This window comes from Leucopleurus acutus (genome assembly GCF_964270905.1).
Source record: "Leucopleurus acutus genome assembly, chromosome: 1".
Lineage (NCBI taxonomy): Eukaryota > Metazoa > Chordata > Mammalia > Artiodactyla > Delphinidae > Leucopleurus > Leucopleurus acutus.
The window spans coordinates 167,053,293-167,081,283 of record NC_139142.1 but is presented as its reverse complement, the minus strand read 5'-3'; the positions used below and the strand labels follow the sequence as shown (position 1 = coordinate 167,081,283).

The 27,991-nt window shown below is 45.2% G+C and overlaps 1 protein-coding gene across 2 annotated transcripts; it reads right to left on the bottom strand.

Annotated features, from left to right (window-relative positions):
* Positions 1 to 164: 164 nt before the first annotated feature.
* ZSCAN2 (zinc finger and SCAN domain containing 2) lies at positions 165 to 19,444 on the bottom strand. 2 transcript variants are annotated; one of them, XM_082843367.1, is made up of 4 exons: positions 19,376 to 19,433; positions 19,049 to 19,176; positions 16,842 to 17,355; positions 165 to 1,674 (listed from the first exon to the last, which is right to left on the bottom strand). In XM_082843367.1, the coding sequence occupies exons 3-4, from the start codon at positions 17,245 to 17,247 to the stop codon at positions 233 to 235; spliced, it is 1,848 nt and encodes a 615-aa protein (XP_082699493.1). In that variant the 5' UTR covers positions 17,248 to 17,355; positions 19,049 to 19,176; positions 19,376 to 19,433; the 3' UTR covers positions 165 to 232. The 2 variants fall into 2 exon arrangements, with proteins under 2 accessions (XP_082699493.1, XP_082699494.1); XM_082843368.1 differs by lacking the exon at positions 19,049 to 19,176 and having other exon boundaries at positions 16,842 to 17,351; positions 19,376 to 19,444.
* Between the last annotated feature and the right edge of the window lie 8,547 nt (positions 19,445 to 27,991).

The window sequence follows — 27,991 nt, the reverse complement described above, 5'->3', positions numbered from 1 at the left end:
CAGAAAAAGCCCCAGCTTTCCGACCTTCCATTCCTATGCTCTGTTCTCGGGGTTTGACTCTGACCACTAAGACGATGGGATCCTAGAAATGAGGGTGAGCAGGGGTAAGATTCTGGCAAAGATCCCCAACAAGCCTTTAGGAAGAATGGCTCTTCTACAGACACATCCCTGTCTGGGGGCAGAGTGGCAAGTGCCCTCCTGGGCCAGTCCCTCACCTTCCCTCTCTGCCCCTTCAGTAAAGTTTCTCCTTCATGTGAGTTCTCTGATGTGTGATAAAATTGGAGCTGTTGCTGAAGCCTTTGCCGCACTCGGGGCATTTGTAGGGCTTCTCCCCGGTGTGTATTCGCTGGTGTATGATGAGGACTGAATTCCAGCTAAAGCCTTTCCCGCACTCGGGACACCTGTATGGCTTGTCTCCCAGATGGGCTCTCTGATGCATGACCAGGATGGAGCCCCGGCTGAAGCTCTTGCCGCACATGAGGCATTTGTAGGGCTTCTCACCCGTGTGGGTCCTCTGGTGCACCACCAGCTGGGAGCGCTGGCTGAAGCCTTTCCCACACTCATTGCATTTGTAGGGCTTCTCACCCGTGTGGATTCTCTGGTGCTTGATGAGGTTGGAGCTCCAGCTGAAGCTCTCCCCACAAGTCAGGCACTCGTAGGGCTTCTCGCCCGTGTGCATCCCCTGGTGTGCAATCAGGCTGGAGCTCTGGCTGAAGGTCTTCCCGCACTCCCCGCACTTGTAGGGCTTCTCCACCAGGTGGGTCCTCCGGTGCGTGGCCAGGTTGGAGCTGCGGCTGAAGCTCTTCCCGCACTCGCTGCACTGATAAGGTTTTTCTCCCGTGTGAGTTCTCCGGTGGGTGATGAGGGCCGAGCTCTGGCTGAACCTCTGCCCGCAGTCGGGGCACTTGTACGGCTTCTCTCCTGTGTGGATCCTCTGGTGCCTGATGAGGTTGGAGTTGTAACTAAAGCTTTCGCCGCATTCTTTACATTCGTAGGGCTTCTCTCCCGTGTGGATCCCCTGATGCGTGTTCAGGCTGGACCGGTTTCCAAAACTCTTGCCACACTCGGGGCATGAGTACGGTTTCTCCCCCGTGTGAGTCCGCTGATGGGCGATGAGGTTGGGGCTCCTGCTGAAACTCTTGCCGCACTCAGCACACTGGAAGGGTTTCTCTCCCGTGTGGATCCTCTGGTGGGTGATGAGGTTTGCACTCCGGCTGAAGCTTTTCCCACAGTCCCTGCACTTATAAGGTTTCTCTCCGGTGTGAGTAGTTTGGTGTCTACTGAAGTTGGAACCATCACTAAAGCTTTTTCCGCACTCATCGCATTTGTAGTATTTCTCTCCTGTGTGGGTCCGCTCGTGCGTGATGAGGTGGGATTTCCGGCTGAAGGTTTTCCCACACTGGGGACACTCATAGGGCTTCTCACCCAGGTAGGTGCCCTGAAGGCCTATGAGCTGTCCAACTTCCCTGCTCTGGGGTGGCACCTCCCCATGGTCCTCCCCCGGGGTGTTTCCCCGGGGCCCCCGGGAGCTGCAGTCTCTCTCCAAGTCACTTTCCCAGTCAGATTGTGGAATGCCTTCCCCTTCAGGCATTTCGGAGAACATTTCATTTGATTCAACATCCTCAAATATGTCTTGGTTAGAGTTCTCCCCATTTTCACTCTGGATCTCAAAATCTGAAACAATGAAGAAAATTGTACAATTTGTACTCAATTTCCTGTAATGATGAGAAAAGAAAACCAAAGGGGAAATTTAAAATGAATTAAACTTCGAGTGAAAATAAAAAGGCTAGAGAACCCTCAAAACTTAAAAAAAAAAAAGACAGGTTTATTTCCTTCTAACTGGTTATCCAGTTGCCAGGTCTCATATCTTTATGGTGATCACCCAGAATTTCTAAGTCTTAAAGATGTGGGTTTCAGGTCTCTACCTGTTTCTCCACTGGGAAATGAGATCAGGTGGGAATTTTCAAATTCCTGATCAAAGGAAAGCAACAGGGTACATAGTCCCCGATACTCACCATGGTGCTCGATGCTTAGTAGGTGCTCTATTAAATTTGATGAATGAATGAATGAGTTTCTTATTGGTACCACAGATATTCCCCTAAAGCTCAGTCTCCTTTCAAATGGAGCTTATATAATAATTCTGTGCATTAAAATGTCTGATGTTTATAATCTTATTAGTTGGCATTTAAGTAAGATACAGACAAGATGACAGGGCACTAGCAACAAGGACTCTATGTGTCTATACACATGACTGGAAACAAGTAAGTGGGCAGTTAAAAGAGCCTCAAATTTGGGGACTTCCCTGGCAGTCCAGTGGTTAGGACTCCGCACTTCCACTATAGGGGCACGGGTTTGATCCCTGGTCAGGGAACTAAGATCCCACATGCTACGCAGCCAAAAAAAAAAAAAAAAAAAAAAGAGCCCTCAAATTTACCTGCAGTGAGAGTCTACAGATAGATCTCCTATCGGTAATACAAAATATCTACCTTCCAGAAACTTGCCAAACTACTGCCCAATACTTATCAAACGTTTGGGTGAAACAAATCATGAGGGAGGACTGCTGGAAGAACATGCATTCCCTTCCTCAAATGAGAGACTCTAAAGTCTATCCCAGGATTAAGCCAGCAGAGCTGTGGGCCTGGATCACACTGCTCTGACACTGGCAGACCTGTGTTCACTGAACTGTGTGTTGGTTTAATGACTCTGGCTGACACTGATGAACACTCTAAGAAGGGTCATTAGAAATTAATCACAGACTTCCCTGGTGGTCCAGTGCTTAAGAGTCCGTGCTGCCACTGCAGGGGGCACGGGTTCGATCCCTGGTCGGGGAACTAAGATCCCGCATGCCGCACAGCACAGCCAAAAAGTAAAAAATTAAAAAGAAATGAACTTCTATCAACTAACATTACATTGTTAATCAATATTAAAAAAAAAAAAGAAAGAAAGAAATTAATGGCTGTGTCAGCTACAAACTGGCACTTGCCATCTACAAGGACTAAATCACATGCTGCTGCAGCTGCTGACTTTCAACTCCCCCTGAAAGGAGTTCAGGGTGGAGAGCAGAAATGAGGCCCTCCATGCTCTGGGAAAAACTGGCAGAACAGGTCTTCAGATAGTTAATATTTTCAGGAGACCATTTTATGAGCCCAATTCTTGCATCTCCTCGTATCTAGAAAAGCACTCAATTCCTTCATGGTGACGTCTGCTCCTCGGGATTAGCAGTAACCTTCACGAGACTAGCAGAAACCTTCTGCAAAAAAATATGTGCTTGATTGTGTATACTCCCCCTTCACCAAAATCACATATATACTGACCTCCCCCATTACGTCTTTGGAGCAGTTTCTCAGAGCTACCTGAGATGCTGTCTCCCGAGTTATAGTTCTCATTTTCTCCCAAATAAAACTTAACCCTCAACTCTCACATTGTGCATTTTTTTACGTCAGCAGCTGTCAGGAACATTAATGCTGCCAGGAAGTTGTTGACGACATTGTTTATACTACACAATATCCTCTTGATCAGCCAGAGGAGGAAATTTCTCTCTGATGGAAGTATCAAAAGGAGCTTCTCTTCTGAGTGATCTGTGTCTGCCTCACGCCCCTGACTGTGGCTCCCTCTCTGCCTTGCCTGCTTGGAAGCTTGGAGCCAAAAGCCCAGAGCAGGAATACTGGATGTTTTTACAGCGTGCAACTTGTGTTCTTTCATTTTTTCCTTCCCAATATTTTCTTCTTTACTATAATTTCTTTGTGCTCTATTTCTGTAAGGTATCTTCAACCCTTTTTAAAAATTCTATAGAGTATACAGAAGTCAGTCAATGCTTTTACTGATAAAGGTGATAGCCTGATTATTACTAAGACCTAACATCACACATCAGACCTCATAAGAAAGTAGTTCCATTCATAGCAAGGAAGACAATTAGCAAAATAATTACACAAAGTCCTAGTGACATTTCCATTGTTAATGCTGATAAACTGTTTAAGGTTAGATGCTCAATTCAGTGATTATTAGTCTCTATAAGTTAATGTAAATTTCCGTATATGAACATGATACAATGTGGCCTACATCTCTCAGGTTGAACCTAGGTTCCACTCATGTCTTTAGTCAAAATAAGATCTACTTAAACTTGCAATTAAGCATATAATTACATTTCATGCTCACACTGACATACATGCTGCTGGTAATCTGTGGACTCCTATAATTGCCCTCGGGCCCCCCTCCCCCAGATCTCCAGGGGATGGATACAGGAATGAGGGGCACCATGCAAGCTCCTGCCTGGCTAGGGCCAGAAATTCTGTGCTTCCTCAACATCCTGCAAGACTGCTCTTTTGCAAGTTTCTATCACAGAGCTCTGCTATTATCTCTTCTAAAAGAACCTCCAGGCTGAGGCCCTGATTCATTTTCTTCAAGCTAACATGACCCAAAACCCTTTTGTGATGACCTTTGTAGTTGTTCTCTTCCGAATAGGGACAGTAGTTAATAAGGTTTTTCATTGCCCTAAAATCAGAACTGGTATGTTCCAGGCTGAGCTCAGAAGCAACAGGAAAAACAAAAACTCAGACTTCATTTTCAGTGAGATCAGGAGGGAGATCAATTTGCAGACAACAAAATACATGTAAGGGCTTCCAAAAACAGCAGAGACTGGGCAGAAGCCAAGGAGGGAAAACGTGAAGAGAACAAGCATGGAAAGCAGGAGGGGGGCGCTCTTGGGGGCAGTGTCTCAAAAAGCTCAGGCAGAAAATCACTTCCTGAGGGTCAGGGACTCACCCTCAAGTACATCGGTACATTTGGGAACTGGGGTGAGCAGGGCTGGCTTCTTTGGTTCGGAGAAGCAAGGGAGATGAGGCTACAATTATACAGAATCACACAGATGAGCTGTGTGTGCAGGAAGCTTTCTGTTTCTGTAAAGCAGCGGAGAGAGCCTTGACTCTCCCAAGTGAATCACAGGAATTATTGTTATTGAGAAAAATGGCCATTTTTCATCCCTAAAAAATGTTAAGTGAAGCAACCGCCTCTGTGAAGGAAGACCACAAAGTAGAAGTTGAGAAGAGACAACAGGAAGAGAGGAAATGTGATCTGGGAAGAAGGGAAAAAAATCCAGAGAAATGAAGACAAAACGGGGAGGAACTCAACGGAAAATAGGCACCTTGGAAAGCACAGGAACGGAAAGGGAGATTTGAAGTGAGATGGAAACAAAGAAAGAAGTTAGAAAGATTAAAGACCAAGGGGGAAAGCGGGGTGGTGGTGGTGGGATGAATTGGGTGATTGGGATTGACATGTATACACTGATATGTATAAAATAGATAACTAATAAGAACCTGCTGTATAAAAAAAAAATAAAGTTCAAAAAAAAAAAGATTAAAGAGAATGACAGAAACCAAAGTGAGATAAAAGGAGAATCAATAAATATATAACTAGAGTTCTCAAAAAAGGAAACTAAGCCAAAGGAATAGAACAAATCCTTCAAGTATAATCTATAAAGATAGAAGAACCCTTGATGGGACTTCCCTGGCAGTCCAGTGGTTAAGACTCTGCACTTCCAATGCAGGGGGCACAGGTTCGATCTCTGGTCGGGGAACTAAGATCCCATGTACCCCGTGGTCAAAAAATTAAATACATAAATACATTTAAAAAAAAAAAGAGGAACCCTTGAAAGGTACACTGTGTGCCAAGGAAAACTAACCCAGGGTGGTTACTAATGAGACAGGGGACAACAAGGTAAAAAGATCGAATCACTTATATGGGGGAAGAAAATCAACCATCTCAAATTTCTCTCCGGTAACATTCAATCCCTGCAGATCATACAGCAAGAGCTACAAGACATGCAAGCAAAGAAAACGGATGTGAAGGATTTTACGTTCAACAAAACTGTCCTTCAAGCATAAAGTTTACAGGCCAACAGCTTTGAATATACACAAGTTCGCAGAATACTGTTCCTATGACCCTTCTTGAGGAAACTATTGGGAGATGAATTTCGGTCAACCACGAGACAAAGGCAATGCTAGAGCAAAAGGACTGGGGCTGAACAGATACATTTAACTTTAGAACAACGTCTAAAACTACTGTGGCAATTAGAGTGAAAAAAGAGAATGTAAATGTTACACAGACATGTAGAAATGACATGCTAACCAAAATTGGGGTTGTGGGGAAGAAACTGGGATATAGGATATATTCATTAACTGCCTCATCTGTATACCTGGGAGTCCAAAGGTTATCATTTAAAACTGGCAAATCATGTAACTGAAGTATAAGAGTCTTTAACAGTACAAAAATAAACATTATTGTAGATAAGATTACTGACTGAAATGAGGGGAGTAAGGCGGGGAGCAATTATCTCTGTCAAATGTTAAAACATAAAATCTCAATACAGTAAGTCCCCTACATACGAACCCTCAAGTTACGAACTTTCAAAGACATGAACGTGCCCCTGGACGCCAGCTGTTGTACTCTCCTACTGTACTTTTCAAGGTACTGTACTTTCAAATTAAAAATGTTTTATTTTTTGTGTTTGTTTGTTATGTATTATTTGTGTGAAAAGTATTATAAACCTGTTACAGTACAATACCACACAGCCGATTGTGTTAGTTGGGTACCTAGGCTAACTTTGTTGGACTTAATGAACAAACTGGACTTATGCACATGCTCTCGGAACAGAACTTGTTTGTATGTAGGGGACTTACTGTAATTAAAACATTAATAGACAATCAGACCAATGAAACAAAACCAAACCTCCAGAAATAGACTCAGTAGACATGTGAGTTCAGAATTTAATACATGTGAATTCAGGTGGCTCGTGAATAGACAGACCAGTGGAACAGAAAAAAATCATCTCTATGACCATGGGAATTTCACATATGTTGAATATAAGGGTAGCCTCTCCAATCCATGGAGAAAAGACACCACATCCAAAAGACACCAGCATTCATGATGCTGGGAACAAGCAGTTAAGTCAAATGGAAAAATTTCAGTTGGACCCATACTAGGACAAATCTCAAATAGATCAAAGATTTAAAGGGAAAAAAATTAGTACTGAACTATTAGACAAGAATATGAGAGAATTCCTTTATAATCTGGGAGCCTTTAGACATGATGCTTAATTTGGGTGATTATCTTCCTCTGCCACCTCACTGCAGAGGCCCATCTGAGCAGAATCCTGACCCAATAACCCCCTCACTGTCTGCTGCTTAAGGACCAGTCCTATCCTCCTTTACGTAGACAAAGATTCAAGACTGTTATACTCCAGGGAAGGCCAAAGGAAGGTTGAGAGTTCTTTTAAGGTTGGTCTCTGATAACACAGAGGCACGGGAGCCTTTCTAAAGGACAGAAAAGAGCACCCTTCGGGCGATCTGACTTAACAAGGGCCTCCAAATGGGGAAAAGAAAAATCACTGAGCTGGGAAGGATGAGGGATCCTGGTTCCTCCCAAGCTCCTCCTCAAGAAAAGGTGACACTGGTGAAATCAAGAGTATAGAGTACATTCAACTGCGGGCAATTCTCTTCTTTTGTGGGTGGTCAATTAAGAAAGTGAAAACGCAGAAGCTGATGTGGTCAGATAAAAGGGGAATATCATCAACATATTAATGGGCAGAGATGGGATGAGATGGTAGGAGCTGGGAATTTTCTTTAAAAAGGAACTTCACCAGTAGAAAGAGTGTTTGCTATTTCAAAATGAGCACATTTTGTGGATGAGACTGGATACAGGGAGGCAGGCTTCTGAGGAAGCAGGCTTGTGAGCAAGCGGTTGGATGGCCAGATCTCCAGTAGAGAAAACTCAGAGATGAGTCAGGCATTAAGGAAACAGGAAAGAAGGGGTCTCATTTTCTAAATGTTTTGATCTCCCCCGAAACTACTAGAGCAAATTCATAGAGACAGAAATCAGAATGGTGGTTGCCAGGGGTTGTGGGGAGAGAAGGGGAGTTAGTGTTTTTTTTTTTTTAATAGATTTTATTTAGTTATTTAGTTGTTGTTGTTTTTGTTTTTGCGGTATGTGGGCCTCTCACTGCTGTGGCCTCTCCCGTTGCGGAGCACAGGCTCCGGACGCGCAGGCTCAGCGGCCATGGCTCACGGGCCCAGCCGCTCCGCGGCATGTGGGATCTTCCCGGACCGGGGCACGAACCCGCGTCCCCTGCATTGGCAGGCGGACTCTCAACCACTGCGCCACCAGGGAAGCCCCATAGTTATTTAGTTATTTTTGGCTGCGTTGGGTCTTCGTTGCTGCGCGCGGGCTTTCTCTAGTTGCAGTGAGCAGGGGCTCTTTGTTGCGGTGCGTGGGCTTCTCATTGTGGTGGCTTCTTCTGTCGCGGAGCATGGGCTCTAGGCACGCGGGCCTCAGCAGTTGTGGCATACGGGCTTAGCTGCTCTGCGGCATGTGGGATCTTCCTGGACCAGGAATCAAACCCGTGTCCCCTGCATTGGCAGGCAGATTCTTAACCACTGTGCCACCAGGGAAGCCCGGAGTTACTGTTAATGGGTATAGAGTCTCAGTTTGGGAAGAGGAAAAATTTCTGGAGATGGATGGTGGTGACGGCTGCACAACAATGTGAATGTACTTAATGCCACTGAACTATACACCTAGAAATGGTTAAAATGGTACTTTTATGTTATGTATTTTACCATCATAACAAGAAAAAAGAATTTATGGCCCTTATATATCATTTTATGTACTCTTAGCAAATTTAAAATAGTTGATACCTTACTAGAAAAATTCTGGAATTAATTTTAAAAGATGAAGTTAATGCTCAAAAAGGCAGAGAATTCTTAGAAACACTATTCAATTTCTGATGGCCTAACAGGCAAAAGAAGAGTATCTTGCTTTAATGGGTATTTCCCTGGTAATTTGTAAGGCTGAACATCTTTTCATATGGATATAATTTGTTTTTATTCATTTCTAAGTTGCCGGACCATATCTTTTACCTTCTATTCTACTGGGTTGACAATTTCTTATGAATTGTAGATGCTCTTACAAAGCAAGATTTTGACTCTTATCTGCTACACTGCAGACTTTGTTACAGATATTTCCTCCCAGTCTGTGCATTTTCGTTGAACTTTGTTCATAGTATCTTATTTATTTATTTTTGGCTGTGTTGGGTCTTCGTTGCTGCACACATGCTTTCTCTAGTTGCGGCGAGCAGGGGCTACTCTTCGTTGCGGTGTTCAAGCTTCTCATTGTGGTGGCTTCTCTTGTTGTGGAGCACTGGCTCTAGGCATGCGAGCTTCAGTAGTTGTAGCATGCGGTCTCAGTAGTTGTGGCTCACGGGCTCTAGAGCGCAGGCTCAGTAGTTGTGGCGCACGGGCTTAGTTGCTCCGCAGCATGTGGGATCTTCCCGGACCAGGGCTCGAACCCGTGTCCCCTGCATTGGCAGGTGGATTCTTAACCACTGCGCCACCAGGGAAGTGTCCACAGTATTTTTTTAATATAAAAGACTTTTTATGTTTCCAGCTTTGACGATTTCTGTCTTGTTTAAGATTAAGAAGTCCCACCCCACTGCAAGATTACAAAAATCCTCTCCTATAGCTGATTCCAGATCTTTTACAGTATAGATCTATAACTCATCTGGAATTGATTTCTGTGTAACTTGTGAATTAGAGATCCAGTTTTAGTTTTTTCAAAAGGGTCAGAACACTGTCCAAACACCATCCACTGAACGGTCCATCCACTGAATGATTCCTGAATTGCCATAGGGCCCTTATTGGTTACTAGACAATTGCAGCTCGGTCTAAATCAATGGATCTTGTATTTTCCTGCCCTTGACATGGGCTCTAGACTCACATGCACAGCACATTCCCATGGAATGCTTCTCCTTGAACTGGGCCACGTGTGTCCTCCTGCCTGGTCAGAGGCCTCTGCTTTCTCTCCCATGCTACAAAGCGTACCAGCATAAGTGTAAGGAAAATTGCTGTCAATATGGGGATAAGCCTGAATTTGCTGTAATTTATCTATAACAATGACATAACTGGTCACAAACTTTGGTGCTTTAATGTGTGTTAAGCTCAGAATTCTTGTAAGGTCCTTCCCCCCTGATTGTGACATACCGCTGTGTCTCAACACCATGGTCAGAGCCACTGGTCTAAAATGCAGAAGTGGGTCTGTAATTCTGATACAGCTGATACCCAAGTGGGGCTCTCCCTATCGGGGCGCTGCCCTGGCAAGACTGGCGGGAACCTGATAGCGCCTGAGTGACTGAGACCGTTGTTCCCCCTGAACTCTGACTGCCTGAAAGACAAAGCGCTGGTAAAAACAGCAAGGAGATGTTATTGGTTTAAATGAATGATTGCCAAACAGTTACGGTTATATGTTAATGTTACATCTCTCTGAGAGTTCTGTATGGTATACACTTCAAATATTTAAGTGAACTGAAAGTGTTTTTGTCTTGAAACTGAGAATTGTGGCTTTAAAAAGACATATACCTTTACAACCCTGCACCGCTCTTCACTCCCCTTATTAACAAACATGAAAGTATTTGTTCATTTGCTGTCACCAAGGGAGCATTTTTGCTGGGCCAGCAAGCTCAAGATAGGTAAGCTGCTGCCTGTGCCCACCAAAAGCCAGGTGTGATGCTGAGGATGGCTGGAGAGGTCAGCTGTGACTCTCAGCTCACCTGTTGGACAAGAGTAGGTTTGAAGTTGATAATCTCCATTCCTGACTAGTCTAGAGGAGTGCTTCTCGAACTTCACAGTGCATATGAAATCACCTGGAGATCTTGGTGAATGCAGATTCTGCTTCAGTGGGGCTGGGCTGAGACTGAGGTATGCCTTTCTAGCAAGCTCCCAGGTGACACCTATGTTTTCGGTGCATGGACCATATTCTGAGTAACAAGGCTCTAGAGCAGTGGTTTTTAAACTTCACTGCATCTTAGAACCACCTGGGAAGCTTTCAAAACTCCCTTGCCTGGGCCACACCCCCATGCCAACTAAATCAGAAAATCAGAATCCCTGGAGTGGGTTCCAGGACCCCAATGAGAAGTCTGAGAACCATAGGCCTAGCACAGTGGTTCTCAAACTGGTGGCTGAATCAGGATCACCTGGAGGGCTTGTTAAACCCATGTGCTGGACACCGCCCCCAGAGTTTCCGGTTCAGTAGGTCTGAAGGGAGCCCCGGGGATTTCATTTTTAACACACTTCCAGATGATGCTGATGGCACAGGGACCCCACACTAATGGTCAGAGGATTTATATGTCACGAATCTATCAATTTTGAGCCCCATAATTTCCCCTTTGCTCCCCTCTGATGGCAGCAGTTTCTTTTTCGGGTGGTGGGGCTTCTATGAGATAAAATGAATCTGTTAGGGACTTCCCTGGCGGTCCAGTGGTTAAGACTCCGAGCTTCCACTGCAGGGGGCTTGGGTTCGATCCCTGGTCGGGTAACTAAGATCCTGCAAGCCGTGCTATTCGGCCAAAAAAAAAAAAAAAGAATCTGTTAGGAGAGGAGCATTTCCCCTTTCAGCCTGATGCTGCAACCACACTGGTCTGGGGTTATCTTGGGGAGGCTGCTGCGGCATGAGTCCACTGGTCTCCGGGCTCTAAAGGTATTTTTCCGCTTACTTCATACAGAAAGTGAGATGAGGGTGGGTAGAGCAATTAGAGAACAGTTCAAGGACAAGCTGTCTCAACTCTAGTGACTATACTTTCTGAACCGAAAATGAGGCCATACAATTTGAGAAACGGCTTCTGGCCCCAGGGCCCAGGCCTCTTACAGACCGATGTGAGACATTCTGAGAGGTATGGTTTGGCTGCCAGCTATTGGAATTTGAGACATTTTGATGCTTTACAAGGACAAATACGCAAGATTGCCCTGGAAAATTGGGGTTCTCATTCTCCAAGTCACCAGAAAAAAAAAGGAAGTGTATTGGGTTTTACATCAGTAATTTGTAACCAGCAACACAGGTAACTAGTGCTTTTCATAAATGGTCTTTCAACAGGCCTGTGAAACAGGCTAAAAACACAGCTGCCAGGCGTGAACCATGTGGGCCAATCTCATCTAAAAAGAAAGAGCACAGGACTTCCCTGGTGGTGCAGTGGTTAAGAATCTGCCTGCCAACGCAGGGGACACGGGTTCGAGCCCTGGTCCGGGAAGGTCCCACATGCCGCGGAGCAACTAAGCCCGTGCGCCACAACTACTGAGCCTGCGCTCTAGAGCCCGCGAGCCACACCTACTGAAGCCTGCGCGCCTAGAGCTCATGCACCGCAACGAAGAGTAGCCCCTGCTCGCCGCAACTAGGGAAACTCCATACACAGCAACGAAGAACCAACACAGCCAAAAACAAATAAATAAATTTATTTTTTAAAAAATAAAAAGAAAGAGCACATCACTGGATGGATGGTCTCCACAGGACCAGTGATGCCCTACTGTGGCTTCCACGTCCAGCCCACAACAGTGTCATTTTCTCTGGCATTTGTGCGCTGGTGGCCACATCCAAGACCAGCTCCCCGGTGCAAGAGACCTCCAGGCAACTGTCCTCCCTGGGGTGTGGATTCACCATACCTTAGGTTTCCAAATCCAAAGCTTGTCCCTTCAAGTAAATGCTGCCAGTCCCATGGACTACTCCTACCAGTTTGGCTGGATAACAACAGGTGAAAAAGGCCACCTACTGGTTTATTCTCAGGCCATGAAGGGAGATATCCTTGAGCCTCTGGAATCTGAGAAACGGCAATAGTACCCACCTCCATACTCAGAAACATGTTCTCTATGTTTATAAACATCTTGGTTAACAGCATAAATATGATAATATTCACTGAGTTTGCTGAATATAAACAAAGGATTAATACAGAGCTTCCAAGAATGAAAACCTAAGAGTAGGTGCTCTCTTGCTGGACTAAGCTGCTTGACTTGCCTACCAGCCTAAGAATTCTCCCAGGTCTAAGCTGCAGTCCTACCTAGTCTCCCTTTCTAGATTTGGAAATATACCTGGCTACGTTCTGCCAACTTTGGGCTTGACCCTTTTTTTTTTTTTAAGATATTTTTGATATGGACCATTTTTAAAGTCTTTGAATTTGTTACAGTATCGCTCCTGTTTTATGTTTTGGTTTTTTGGCCACGAGGCATGTGGGATCTTAGCTCCCCAACCAGGGACTGAACCTGCACCCCCTGCATTGGAAGGCGAAGTCCCAACCACTGGACCGCCAGGGAAGTCCCGACCCCATTTTGTTTTAAAACAAAACTTAGCTTGGCTTTCTCAAGGAGAGGCAGATAAGCCTGGAAGGAAGCAGCTATCTGCCTCCTTCATGGACCCAGCAGGTGAGCTTCTCCACACCTGCAGGGAGGCTCGAAGGATTCATTTCCTCATCCCGACGATACTTACTGGGTCCCCACTATGTATAGGGCACTGTGCTGGGTACTGCGAGAGCTTAAAAAAAAAAAGAAGAAAAAGGTTAAGAAAAAGATAGGTTCCTTGACTTTGGGGATTTTATAGGTTCCTAGAAGAAATAAGATGAGTATTCATACAAATAGAAAACAAGACAGAATACGATACAAAGCCAAAAGAGGAGGAGAATCCAAATGTTCTGGGGGAGCTGACTTCTAGCAGAGGTGATCAGAGATGCTCTCAGGCGGGTGGAACTGGGGACAGGAAACAGGGGCCGGAGGGACAGCTTTATGGAGCAGGTCTCCAAAGGTGTGCACTCAAAGGAAGACCAGGATTTTATCACACAGGGATGGACAAGGCCACTCCAAGTCAATACTCAGGAGCACAGGTGAATGCCAGCAAATACAGATTATGTTCAAGAAACAGCAAGATCTGGTCTGAATGAAGCAAGAGCTGTGGCAAGGGGATCAGAGGAGGACCAGCCATGGGCACCTGGGCCAGGTCACACAGGGCCACGGGCTGCAAGCAGGACAAAGAGGTCATGGTTGATTTGGAGACACTGGGGAACTCAAGAAGATTTTTAAGCAGGAGAGTGCCCGATCACTCAGGTAGGAGTGGAGCAATGCAGGGGAAAGAGGCTGAAGGCAGGTTCCCTTTGGAGGCTGCTGCAAGAGTTCAGGTGAAATACCAAGAGCCTGAAATAGGGCTGGGTATGGGGATCAACATGCCCTTGGGAAACACAAAGAGAGATGAGCTTTACCACTTAAACTATTAATATAGGTCCAGTCTCAACTGGAATTGTAAGATATTTTAACTGTGAACACCTAGAGGTGCCTGCTAGTCAAATATTAAACAACCACTGTCTAACCAGGCCTTGAAAATGTGCTGGGTAAATGTGACCAAAGGTCCCGAGCTAGACAAACAGACTAGAGATCAAGTGGTCTTATGTTGAGTAAATGTTTGAGAAGGGATGGAGATCACTGAAGAGGTTCCTCTGAGTAATCATAAGGCAGGTCAGGAGCATGTGTTAATACAAATGAAAACCAACAAAGACGATCTCAATGGCAGAAATGAGAGCACTGACGAGCCCACTCAGTCTGGGACATTCCCCATCCGGGATGTTCCGTGAAAGATGAAAGGCACAAAGCCCCTCCAGCAAGCCAGGTGGGGAGGGCTGTCACAGTGGGAGCCTGTCATTGCCTCAGAGACACCTGATGAGACTTGACGCCCTGCTTTGTGACTTCCCCAACTGGACAGTAACCCCAGAGGTTTCTCCTCAGCCTTCCACCCCTCTGGCCTCTCTTTAGCATCTCACTGAAGAGCCTGAGGTTCATCACAAACTCGTTACATAGTAAACAGGTTTTTAAACAGGATGAGGCTTTTGCTTTTTTAAGTAGGAAGAGTAAAATTAAAAGCTATTTTTCAGGGCCAAAGAAAATCAGGTATTTTGCTTCAAATAAAACCTGGGATCTACCAAACACACGTGGAAGCAAACAGACTGGAGTTTGAAGGCCGGCTCCATCACTAACCAGCTGTGTGACCTCAAGGAAGAGCTTGACCTTCCTGAACTTCCATTTCCTCATCTGTAAAATGACAGTTCCACCCACCTCACGGGATTATCAGCAAGATGGACATGTGAGGTGCTCAGTGAAGGCCTGGGCTCACAGGTGGCCCTCCACGACCACCCTTTTCTCCAAAGGACAGCTTTATACTCACATCTCCCAAGTCCCTGGGCATTGTTACAACTCTGTCCCCAAACCACCTTCCCTTTCCAGCCTTCTGAATCCTCTAGACTAGATGCCTCTGAGTTAGTCACCTTTGTCTTACTCCTCATCTGCAGCCCCTCTTTCCAACAACCCACCGGCAACTATGACTTTGCATCAGATGTGACGAAATGCTTAAGAACATTAGCCACGTCCTCAGACCCCTGAGCTGGCATCCTGGTTCAGCCTCGTACTAGCTGCGCGACCTTAAGGGAGTCACTTATCTTCCCCGGTGATGATAATTCCGCTTGTCTCCAAGCTGCAGCACAGCTTCCTGCACCCAGGAGTCGTCTTCCAGGATCATGGCAGCGACCTCCTCCTCCTGGTCATCTTCCTCTTGAGGGACCTGGACTAAGGGGCTCAGGGGAGTGGTTCCTCTCAGCACCTCCGAGGCCATCATCCACGTTCTTGGGAGAATCACTCAGGATTCTAACCTTGACCTTCAGTCTTCTCCAGCCAGGCTCTCTGAGAGTTTACGTGAGTTTTGCATATCAGATGCTAGGCACGCTGGCTGGCCCACAAAAAGGATCCATCAGTGCTGGCTAGGGTTACTATTAGTTCTTTCTCACATGCGTCCAGTCTCCTCCTCTTCCCCTGCAGTCCCCACCTTGGACCCACCCCTATCACTGCCCATCCAGCATCCAGACGGCTTCCCGGCTGCTCTCCTCCCTCTGGCCTCTCCCTCCTGTAATCAAACCTGCATCCTGTTGCTAAGTTCAGCTTCCTCCCATGCCCCTGGGGCCCTAGTTTAGAATTTGCTGAGGCCAAAGACATTTGGTCTAAGCCTCACCCACCCTTCCCCCAGACCCTATTTCCTACCCCTTCCGAAAAACACACTTTCCACTCCAAACAGCCAGCCTTCCTTATATGGTCATCCCACCAATCCCACACCGGTCCACCCTTCTGAGCCTCAGCTCCACTGGGATGCCACACCCTCCCCCTGCCCTGCGCCTTTCCAAACCCCCCTCCAGCTCAACTCCTGCTCAAGTGTCACATCCTCTGTGAAGCCTTCTCTGACCTCTCCTCTCCTCTCCCCACTCCGTTCCCTGAACATCCTCACAGAGGCAGCCATTGGTTCCTGGGGGTCCTGAAACAGTCCTAGGGGCACAGGTAGATCTGAAGTAAATATCTGGTAAGCAAGGCAGTCCAGTTTACAACTGAAGACCAGAATGGAGGCAGAGTGGTTGAACGGCATGCATGGGTCCCAAAACGTATTAATAACACAAGAGACAAATATATTAACTGTTGCAAAAAGCTCAGGTTTGGAATTACTCTTTTAAGAGCCTGGGATGACTTTGTACCACAGATAAGTCCCTAGTTATTAGCTGGCTTACTCGTCATTCACCTTGATTTCACAAAAATAATCACTTTTTTAAAACAGGATTTGGTTTTTCTAATTGCTGGAACTTAAATATTTGGAAGTTTATTGCACAACTGGGTGAAAGTGCCAAGGGGTGGTTTATGGGGGTCTTCAGCCCCTCACCCCATAACCTCCATCAGCTTCCCAACCGCTCCAACTACACACAAAAAAACTGTGCTAACTACGTAAATCTGGCTCTGAGAATAGTCCTCTAAGCCCCTCTTATACCGAAATTCTGGAACTGTCACTGCACACAACCAGGGCATTTTGGGGTGACAATGGGCTGATCACCTGCAGACAGAGTAGAGGGATGGGGCTGACCCGAACTCAGTCCTGGATACCACCTTCTCCTCCTCTGCAAACACCACACTCTTCCATCTCAGAGGGCTGCTCCCACCCTCTCCCTACGAGGTTCTGCATCTCACCACTGTCCCGAAGGGTCTGGGTCAAATCTTCCACCAGGGCCACCGCCTCCTCGCTGCTCTCGGGCCGATGCTCTTGCAGCCAGGCCTGAATTTCCCTTGGCAGCACGGTCAGCATTTGCTCCTTGGTGTGCACCTCTGGCCTCAGCCAGCGCCGGCAGAGCTCTCGAAGACGGCCAAGGGCACCCTGTGGCCCTCCAGCCACCTCCTCATGGGGGCTGCCCTTGCCGGCGCTCTGGGGAAAGGGCTCCAACTCAGGGCCATCCTCCTGCAGCACAGCTTCCTGCACCCAGGAGTCATCTTCCAGGATCATGGTGGCGACCTCCTCCTCCTGGTCATCTTCCTCTTGAGGGACACGGACTAAGGGGCTCAGGGGAGTGGTTACTCTCGGCACCTCCGAGGCCATCATCCACGTTCTGGGGGGAATCACTCAGGCTTCTAACCTTGACCTTCAGTCTTCTCCAGCCAGGCTCTCTGAGAAGACAGCACCCTCCTCAAATTTCAACAAGGAGTCTGGCTAAGAATGAGAAAGAGAACTAGAATCAATAAGTAAACTGTCCTAAAACAATCTAACTCACAGCAGCCCAGGTCAGGCCACCAAATGATTCTTACATCCGCAAATCAACAGAAGTTTCCTGTCCCTCTTAAAGGAAAAATGGCTTATTCCTTAAAACATCTATATGGCAAGAGAAGTTAAGAAGAATCACAAGCATGAAAAATAGAGTATTTTTCTTTCCAAAAGACCAAAGCATGAGTAACAGAAATTCAAAGTCCTCGCAAGAACCCAGGACTCAGTTATCCTGCCCTAAGTCAGTTCAGACTTGCTGCAGAGTGACCTTGACCTAACATACAACCTCACTGACCACCTAATAAGTAGAGATAATAACACCTATCCTTCTTATCTGAAGGGGACCTCTCAAGGATTTGCAAAGGATCAGATGTCAAGACACTTTGACGCTCACTGGAAGGAAGGAAATACCTCAACTGCATTATTAGCATATTTTAAAATATGAAGTTTTAAAATGTTTGTACTCTTAGATCCAGCCTTGGCCCCTCAGGAATTTATTTTTTAAAGTAACCATCTTTGTAAAGAGAAATTTATTTGCAAGGACACACAACCATAACATTGTTTCTAATTGCAAAAAGAAAACTTGACACCTTAAAATTCCAGCAGCAGGAGAATGGTTAATTATGGCACATTCATACAGTAAAATATATTAAAAACTATGCTAATGTGGGACTTCCTGGTTAAGAATCCTCCTGCCAATGCAGGAGACACGGGTTTGAGCCGTGGTCCAGGAAGAGCCCACATGCCACGGAGCAACTAAGCCCGTGCGCCACAGCTACTGAGCCTGCGGTCTAGAGCCTGAGAGCCACAACTACTGAGCCCGTGTGCCACAACTACTTAAGCCCGCGCGCCTAGAGCCCATGCTCCCCAACAAGAGATGCCACCGCAAAGAGAAGCCCGCTCACTGCAACGAAAAGTAGCCCCCGCTCGCAGCAACCAGAGAAAGCCCGCGCACAGCAACAAAGACCCAACGCAGCCGAAAATAAATAAACAAATAAATAAAATTAAATAAACTGTGCTAATGTAATAATGGCTACCTTTTGAGGGACCGTTACTGAGAAGGGGCTCAGTGGAGCTGGAAATGTTCTATATCTTGATTTAACAATGGTTGCATAAGAGCATACATATGAAATTTAAGATTTGTGCACTCTGCTCTATGTATTTTTTAAAATTTTAAAATTATGCTGACAATAATTATTAATCATTAATTATTTAAAATAATCCTCATATGAAAATTAATGGATAAAAACAAAACCAGCAAGGCAAAAAAACCATAGACACAGTATGACCCCAATTCCTTTTAAAAATGAACACATACACAAGGAAAAAAAAAACCTGGACAGAAATTCTACAAAATGTTGAGAGCAGTGAAATGACAAATTATTTAAAATAAAGACTAAAAGGCAATGAAAAGTTATTTTTAAAAATCGTCACTACATCGTAGACTCGGATAACCCCCCCCACACAAAAAAAAATAGGGAAGGAAAAACTTTTTTAAAAAAGAACAAAAAAGAAAAGCTAGTGGAAACACCGAAGCTCTCAATATGTATTCACCAAATGGCTAAAAGAAACACAGGTATAACACAACTCTTAACTGGGAGCCCGGGAAAACCGTTCCTAGTCAGTTAATTTGCTGTCTCACCTGGGGCAAGCCACGCCCCCTCTGAAGCTCAGTTTCCCCATCTGTAAAATGAGCTGCTCGGGATGTCGTCCACTGTGCCTTCCAGTCTAAACTCTGCGCCCCTGGTTGGATGTACACGGAGCTCACCGCTAGGGAGAAGAGTCCATGTCCGGTCGCTGAGCCAACCGGGCGCCTAAACCGGGGGAGCGGGGGCCCGCGGGACGGGGACAGAGCCCCCGACGCCCCTCCCCCAACAGGGCTGCCCGCACTGGCTCCAGGCCCGTTATCCCCTTGCCTCGGGCTGCTCTCCCGGCCCGCGCGGCTCCAGCTCTGGCTCTCCGGGCTCACCTCTCCAGAGACCAGATGCCAATCCCGCGGTCGTTCCGCGAGCAAAAGCGCCCCCGGGCACTGCCCGGCACCTCCGGAGTCAAGGTGGCTCAAGCCCGAGGGGCACCGAGAACAATGGACGGGAAAGGCCCGCCCTCCGCCGCGCTCATTGGCCACCGAGAACTGCACCTGGAAACTCTGCTTTCCTATTGGCGAATACGGACCCAGCCGGGCGGAGGGAGGGAGCCTGGGCCAAAGGCATTGTGGGAGGTGTAGTCCATCGAGCAGACTCCGACCACGGGGCACGGAGCAGAGTTTGGGATTGATACCCTGTGCAGTGCGGTAGGGCCAGAGGAAGGAATATCTGCCGACTGGCAGTCAGGACCCCAGTGTGGGCCAGAGCTGTGACCTGGGACGGGTCATTTCACTTCTTTAAGTCCTCCATATAGTTCTCTATGAAAAGGGAAAGTTGAATGGACGCTCCCTTTCAGCCGTGAACTGTGAGGCAAGTAATTTTGTCAGGCCCCTCGACGGCCGAAAGTAGTCCCTGAGCAGGAAAGGAATCCGCTCGGGAGAAGTCCCTTCCCGCCGAGCTCGGCGCCCCTCCCACAGCTTGCAGATCCACACTTGCACCTGGCTTTTGCACACCCCTTTGTTTTCGCACGTGGTGTTTCAGGGTCTGGAGGAAATCCCTGTCCCGCCTCTTCTGCAGCAGAACTCCCATTCTTTCGTCTATCTCCTCTTGCATGGAACCCGCCCCATCATCAGCTCCCTCGCAGGGACACCGCCCCTAGCACACATGCTCGAAGGCTCCATTTTAGTATCAATAACTTACCCAGTGTTACTTATTGTCAGTGTCAGCACAGGGAGGTGAGAGTGGGAAATTGGCTTCTACTGTGGGGTTCCCACGGTTGGCGCTTTTAAAGAAATGGCTGTCCCATGACAGCAGGTGAGTAACTGCCTGGAAACCCAAGGGAGAAATATAAGAAAAGAGAGAAAAACACTTTTAACGGCCTGTGATAGAACAGTGGTGTATTTTTGTACAGAGCAATTACTGGGGGCATGCACAATTAAATGACTACATTTGTTTTAATTTTCATTTAAATTTCATTTTCATGAAAATTTCATTTCATGAATGTTTGAGACATGTTTCATGATTATTGGTGATTTTAATCTCATTTTCTATGAACTGACTGTTCCTATCTCCTTCCCTTTTTTTAAATTGCATTTACTCGTAAAAGCTCTTAGTATATTAAGAAAATGATTCCTTTGTTTGTCATAGAAGTTGCTGCTAGTTTTCTCACTTTGCTGTTCGCTTTTTTTTTTAATGTAGAAATTTGACATGTTTATGGCGTCAGATTTGTCAGTCTTGTCTCTTTATAGCTTCTGAGTTTTGTGTCACTCTTAGAAAGTTCTGTCCACCACTCTAAAGATTATTTGAATTTTACCCATTTTTCAGTAATTAACCTCTTTAAGAATAAAAATGCAAAGTGAGGTTCAGCTGTTGAATGCTACATCCCGGGTAGGGTAGCATCTTAATTTATTCGCCCAAAGTGACCACATGCAGACAGCCCCACCTCCAGGCTGGCCTAAGAAGTCTGCACTGAGTGCCCGGATGCAGAATTTCCAGCCACCACCTCTCCAGTGGTCAGCATTCCTAGAAAGCAAGATCTCCAAAATGATTGAGGATGATAATTCTTGGACATGATCTTATATTAACAAAGTTTGTTTCTCCACTTTTTCATCCTCATGAGGAATGGAAATTTACACAAAAGGGAAAATATTTGTTTGCTTGGGGTGGGGGGTTAGAGGGTGGGATACAGCTGAAACTTCCCAGCAGCCTAAGGGTTCATTTTTCTCTGCTTCTATCCCAAGCCAACTCATGACCACAAGAAACTGGCACCATCTTGTCACAGAAGAATCCTGGACCCAGCCATCTCTGTCCTGTGCCTGATTCTCTGAGAAGTTGGTCCTGGCCAGTGTGAACTTCCCTACATTTAGATAGAGAGCAAGTCACATTTAAGACCAAATTCCTGGCATAATGGTTCTGGTAGCCAAGCCAGTGCCCTAAGACCAGCCTGGGGCAGCAAGCAAGCCCGGAAACACAGCCCAGTTCAGTGAGTAGGGTTGGTCCTCCAAGTGATTCCTTTCTCCATCCACCAAACCACAAGGATGACAGAGGCTCCGTTCTACTAGTGAGCACTCTTGACTAAAAGCTTCAAAGGACAGCTCTGGCTAACTTAAAAGGGACTTATTGAAAGTATATCAGGGAACTTACAGAGTAAATGGGAGGTAAAGTATCAGGCTTGAAAATAGTTAGGGGCCAAGAAAAGGAGAGTAAGGCCCCCCAAACCACAGCAACAACCTCTTAGCACAAACAGCCCAGTCTGCCCACCCCATGAGCCCTAGTGATGCTACAGCCATCTCTGTTTGCCTGCCTTCTTCTCAAGGTTCCAGACCGGGGAAAGAGTATTTGGTTGGCTGAGTCTAAGTCACATGCTCACTCCCTGGACCCACCAGGGGAGAGGGGATTGGGTCTGGCTCCTAGATTTCCTTACTGTTACTCCCACACAAAGGTGAGTTCTCCAATCTGGAGATTGAAGGCCTCTAGGAAAAACTGGACAGGCAGAAACTACATGTGTCACTACTTGTCTTTAGATGTTGAGCGAGAAGGAAACTCACCCCAAGGAATGCTCGGCCTAAGGCCTTTTGGGAGCTCCCAGCTCATCTCAAGTTGATGGAGGTGAAAAAGATGGGGATGGGCAGATCCTGCTTTCTGTAACACCTAGTTAAAATCAGGGCCAGTGGGGACTTCCCTGGTGGCGCAGCGGTTAAGAATCAGCCTGCCATTGCAAGGGACATGGGTTCGATCCCTGGTCCGGGAAGATCCCACATGCCGCCGAGCAACTAAGCCCATGCGCCACAATGGCTCAGCCTACGCTGTAGAGCCCGGGAGCCACAACTACTGAGCCCACATGCCACAACTACTGAAGCCCGCGTGCCTAGAGCCCGTGCTCCACAACAAAGAGAAGCCACTGCAGTGAGAAGCCCGTGCACCACAACAGAGTAGCCCACGCCTACTGCAACTAGAGAAAGCCCACCGCAACTAGAGAAAGCCCACGCAGTAACGAAGACCCAATACAACCAAAGATAAATAAATAAATAAATTTATAATAATAAAAAAAAGCAGGGCCAATGACACCTGAGCAGGTGAGGCAGAGGGGCCTTTGGGCCTTGAGGATGCAGGAAGTAACTCCCCCTACCCAAGACCCCCATCATTGCTTAATCTGTCCTCTGTGACAGAGTAAGAAGGGAGACTGCTCTGGTTGTGTGAAAGGTGTGTCTCATTTTTGCTAGTTGTCTCATTGTTACTTAGTGGCCACAGAGCCCGGCCACTAAGTGTGATTGGGAAAAGATCATTTAAAGGAACAATGTTGTAGGATGCTGTAAGACCAGCCTAAAGAAAAAGAAAGGGCTAAAGAGGGGCTCCATCGTAGGAATGCCCAGACAGGAAGAGAAACTAGAGAATGGGATCAGGGAAATGTTTATTTTAAAGAGAGAAAGGTGAAATTCGGTCCAAGGAAGTGTTACCGAACAATTGTGAAATTAAGTATCACATGACACATACCTGTGTAAAAAGAAGAGCTAGAGCAGGATTTTTTCTTTTTTAGAATGGAATTTTTTTACTCCCAAGACCAGTATCTTTTCCTGTTTTTTATGAATGGTTTGTATTTAGTGTGGCAGAGGGAGGCCCTCTGGACCTTGTGTTGCCCCTCGGCGGATGCCGACTTTTCTCTTTCTCAGCTGTCTTGTGCTGGCCTGGGCTCCTCTAGCCCGCTGGTGCCAAGAAGGAAAACGGATTTACAACCTCCGGCCCGTTCCCATGCCCTATTCTGAACTGCTCTATTCAAGGATATTTCTGGGGAGACACAAGTGTGCTCTGGGCTGGACATAATGACTCGGGAGGTGGCCTCAGTGTGGGGTGGTGCTTGCCAGGACACAGAGGCCCGGGTGGCATCAGGGGTGGCTTGAGAGGTGTTTTAGAGGAAATCTAGCTCCATAATCTTCAGTGTCCCCCAAGCTATTACAAGTAAAGACTAATTACAAAAAACAGGAAGAAAAAAGGAAAAAAATTAAATACCTGCATGTTCGTGCACACACATACCACGCCACATACTATACACACATCACACACTACACACACTAGTGTATCCCTAGGCTAGTTCATAGGAAGAAAATTATCACTAAAATACTTACTTGACCATTGGAAAGAGAGAAAAAAATTTTTTTTGGAGACCTTTAGTAAAAGCTTCCAATGCACTTGGAACCCAAAAGAGGATTCAGAGTCTAACTGGCTTGTCAAATCAGATTGCTGCTCCTAGATACTTCTTTACAAAATCATTTAGCCACCGACTATGATACTTACTGAGCCACATGGCCTGGGAGGTAGAGAAATCCCCAGAGAATGGTTTGGTGCCATAGACTTTCCCCTAATGGACTTTTACTACTGTGTGTTTGATATGCTTTACACACACACACACACACACACACACACACACACACACACAAAACCAACTTGAATTTTTGTAAATTATAAAACTAATGCACTCAGAATCAGGAAGAAAAATAAATTTGAAAACACAAAATTAAAAACACCTGCGAAGGACTTCCCTGGTGGCACAGTGGTTAAGAATCCTCCTGCCAATGCAGGAGATATGGGTTCGAGCCCTGGTCCGGGAAGATCCCACATGCTGTGGAGCAACTAAGCCTGTGCACCACAACTACTGAGCCTGTGCTCTAGAACCTGCAAGCCACAACTACTGAGCCCACGTGCCACAACTACTGAAGCCCATGTGCCTAGAGCCTGCGCTCCACAACAAGAGAAGCCACGGCAATGAGAAGCCTATGCACCTCAACGAAGAGTAGCCCCCGTGCGCAGTAACAAAGACCCAGTGCAGTCAAAAATAAAATAAATAAATAAATTTATTAAAAAATAAACAAAAACATCTGCAAGGCATAGTAGGCCGTAAATGAAGTCAGAAAGAAATGAAAAAGTGGGGGAAATATTTGTAACGTATGTGACAAACCAAGGGTTAATTTCTAATTTACTATGAGTTTATACAAATGAGTATGAAAAAGACCAAGAACTCAATAGGAAAATGGGTAAAGGATAAGGATAAGAATAAGCAGGTCACAGAGAAAGAGGGAGAGAGAGAGAGAGAGGGAGAGAGCACGCTCAACCCCACTAATTTTTAAATGCAAATCAAAACAAATATAGATGCCATTTTTCTCCTATGGTATTGGCAAAAATTTTAAGTGTGATAATACACAGTAGTGTTGACAGCGAGGAAAATAATTCACTCTCCTACTGTTCGTGGTAGTATAAATTGGTACAGTCATTTTGGAAGGAGAACCAACAATTCTATTGCTAGGAATATATCCCATTGATATAATAATAAAAATATGTCAAGGTATATACAAGAATATTTATTACTGAGTATTTATAACAAAGTTTGAAATAATTTTAATGTTTTTAGACAGAGGCCTAGATAAATAATGTTTGGAATATCTTTCCTTGGAATTCTATTGCCTTTTAAAAAATGAGATTTATCTCTATATACTAACATAGAAGATCTCCAGGTGGGTGAAAAAAACAAGGTGCAAAATGCTGTGCACATAATATGATACATTTTGTGAAAAAAAATGTAAAGGAAAGAAACATTTACTATACATGCAGAAATTTTTCTTGTTGCATATACAAGGAAGTGTGAATGGTGAGTAGCTCTATCAAGAGTTACTAGAAAACAGGAGGGAGACTTTTTTACTTTTAATTTTATAGTTTCCTAATGTTTGACATTTTACCATGTGTGTGCATTTATTTATTTTTTTCACTAAAAATGTTGAGGAATTTTGTGTTATTTCTTCTTAAAACTTTTTGTATTAAGATAAAAGTAATGATGAGGATGTGGAGCAACAGGAACTCTCATTCGTTGCTGGTGGGAATACAAAATAGTACAGCTACTTTGGAAGATAGTTGGGTGGTTTCTTATAAAACTAAACATAGTCTTACCATATGATCCAGCGATCACACTCCTTGGTATTTACCCGAAGGAGTTGAAAATTTAGGTCCACATAAAAACCTGCACACAGATGTTTAAGTAACTTTATTCATAATTGCCCAAACTTGGAAGCAACCAAAATGTCTTTCAGTAGGTGAATGGATAAACTGTGGCACATCCAGACAATGGGATATCATTCAGTGCTAAAAAGAAATGAGCTATCAAGTCATGAAAATGTGTGATAATACACAGCAGTGTTGACAGTGGAGGAACCTTAAATGCGTATTACTAAGTGAAAGAAGCCAATCTGAAAAGGCTCCATACTGTATTATTCCAACTATATGGCACTCTGGAAAAGGCAAAACTATGGAGACAATAAACAGATCAGTGGTTGACAGGAGTTAGGGCAGGGGGGAATGAATAGATGGGGCACAGAAGATTTTTAGGGCTGTGAAAATACTCTGTGTGAGATGTAGAGAACAAACGTATGGACACCAAGCGGGGGAAATCGAGGAGTAGGGGAGTGGTGGTGGGATGAATTGGGAGATTGGGATAGACATATATACACTAATATATATAAAATAGATAACTAATAAAAAGAATAAAGATGCTGCCTGACAAATGGTAAAGAGAGAGACAAAGAAGGAAAGCTCTCTTGTTGCTTGTCCTCACGGCTTCCTGCTTTGAAAGTGGTCCTGTGAGGTCATAGGATGCCCAAGGCTACAGTAGCCATTTGGCATGTGAAGGAGAAATGCTTGAAGGTGAGAAGTCAACACAGATGGTGAGTTAGGAGAGAAAGAACTTGACATCACAGAGTCGCTGGACTCATCTGGAAACTTACTACCTCTAGAATTCTGTTATATAAGATAAACATCTATTTTGTAAAGTCACTGCTAGTTATATTTTCTGCGACTTGAGGCCAAAATCATCTTATTCTATCCTAGCAGCAATTTAACAATTCCATCTATTTCCTAAATAAAGAAAGTTTGTGTTGAAAACAAAAAAGAAAAGAAAAAAAAAGAAATAAATAAAATACTCTGTGTGATACTATAATGATGGACACATCCAAACTCATAGGATGTACAACACCATGAGTGAACCTTAAGGTAAATTATGGACTTTGGGTGATTATGGTATGTCAGTGTAGGTTCATCAAGTGTAGCAAATGTACCACTTTGTTGGGGGATGTTGATAACGGGGGAGGCTATGCATGTGTGAGGGCAGGGCATATACAGGAAATCTTTGCACCTTCCTTTTAATTTTGCTGTGAACTTAAAACTGTTCTAGAAAATTAAGTCTTCAAAAAAAAAATTAAAATTTAGGGACTTCCTTGGTGGTCCAGTGGTTAAGGCCCTGCACTCCCAATGCAGGGGGCCTGGGTTTGATCCCTGGTCAGGGAATTAGATCCCACATGCCACAACTAAAAGATCCCTAGCATGCCGCAACTAAGGCCCAGTGCAGCCAAATAAATAAATAAATACTTTTTTAAAAAATTTAAAAATTATAGTAGCATACCATTGTTCACCCTCTATGAGAAAAATAAATATTTCTGTCAAAACAAAAAAGCAAAGTGATATATAATTATTGTTGAAATTTTGGAAGATACAGAAACGTTTAAAAAGGTAATAAAAATGATATATAATCTCAACCCAAATATAACCTGTTACCGTTGTAGTGGATTTCCTTTCATTCTTTTTTCTATACATATGAATGTGGCCAATCAGGATGTCTTTAAACATTTTCCAAAGTAAATGAAACTAAAACTAGCTCTAGCCTTTAACTACTGAATTAGCCCATTACCTCTTTCTTGGAGCTTCCCCTTCTCTTGGACTGCCCAGGGCCTTGGGGTTTATGTAACTGACAAAGGAGTCCTGTGGAAGCTAACACCAGTGGGATAAAAGCCCAGACTTCCCAAGCTCTGGATGGTGGCTGTTTCTGCAATTGCTCCTCACCACCACAAGGTGTCGCTCTCCGATGCCCGTGCAGGTTCCCACCAAGGTGACCCTGCAGGCCAGTCCTTCAGACAGGCCTGTTAGGGGATTCCACTCCCTCAGGAGTTTTTTACCAGCTCCCAAGCCTTCATTCTTAGTTCCAGCCCTTTCAGGTCCCACCAGTCTCAGTGTATTGCTTAATTTTTAATTTTATTAACAATATTTTTAATGTCCACAAGTTTTCTCAATTTGTAATTTTTTAAGATTAAAAAAATATTTTTAACTGAGATAAAATTTATATACAATGAAAGGCACAGATCCGATATCTAATAAAAAAATAAAGATGCTGCTTGACAAAGAGTTTCAACAAGTATATATGCCTTGATGTACACGTCTTTGATTTTTTTTTTTTTTTTTTTTTTTTGCGGTACGCGGGCCTCTCACTGTTGTGACCTCTCCCGTTGCGGAGCACAGTCTCCGGCCGCAGCCTGAGTCGCAGGCTCAGCGGCCATGGCTCACGGGCCCAGCCGCTCCATGGCATGTGGGATCTTCCCGGACCGGGTCACAATCCCGTGTCCCCTGCATCGGCAGGCGGACTCTCAACCACTGCACCACCAGGGAAGCCCATCCTCTTTAAAAAATTATCT

Excerpts from the sequence above, each read along its gene's own strand:
- ZSCAN2 (XM_082843368.1), bottom strand. The coding sequence starts at position 17,247 with ATGATGGCCTCGGAGGTGCCGAGAGTAACCACTCCCCTGAGCCCCTTA. Across the intron at positions 1,675-16,841 it reads CCAGACCCTTCGGGACAGTG|ATTTTGAGATCCAGAGTGAA; the intron begins GTGAGATGCAGA and ends TCATTGTTTCAG.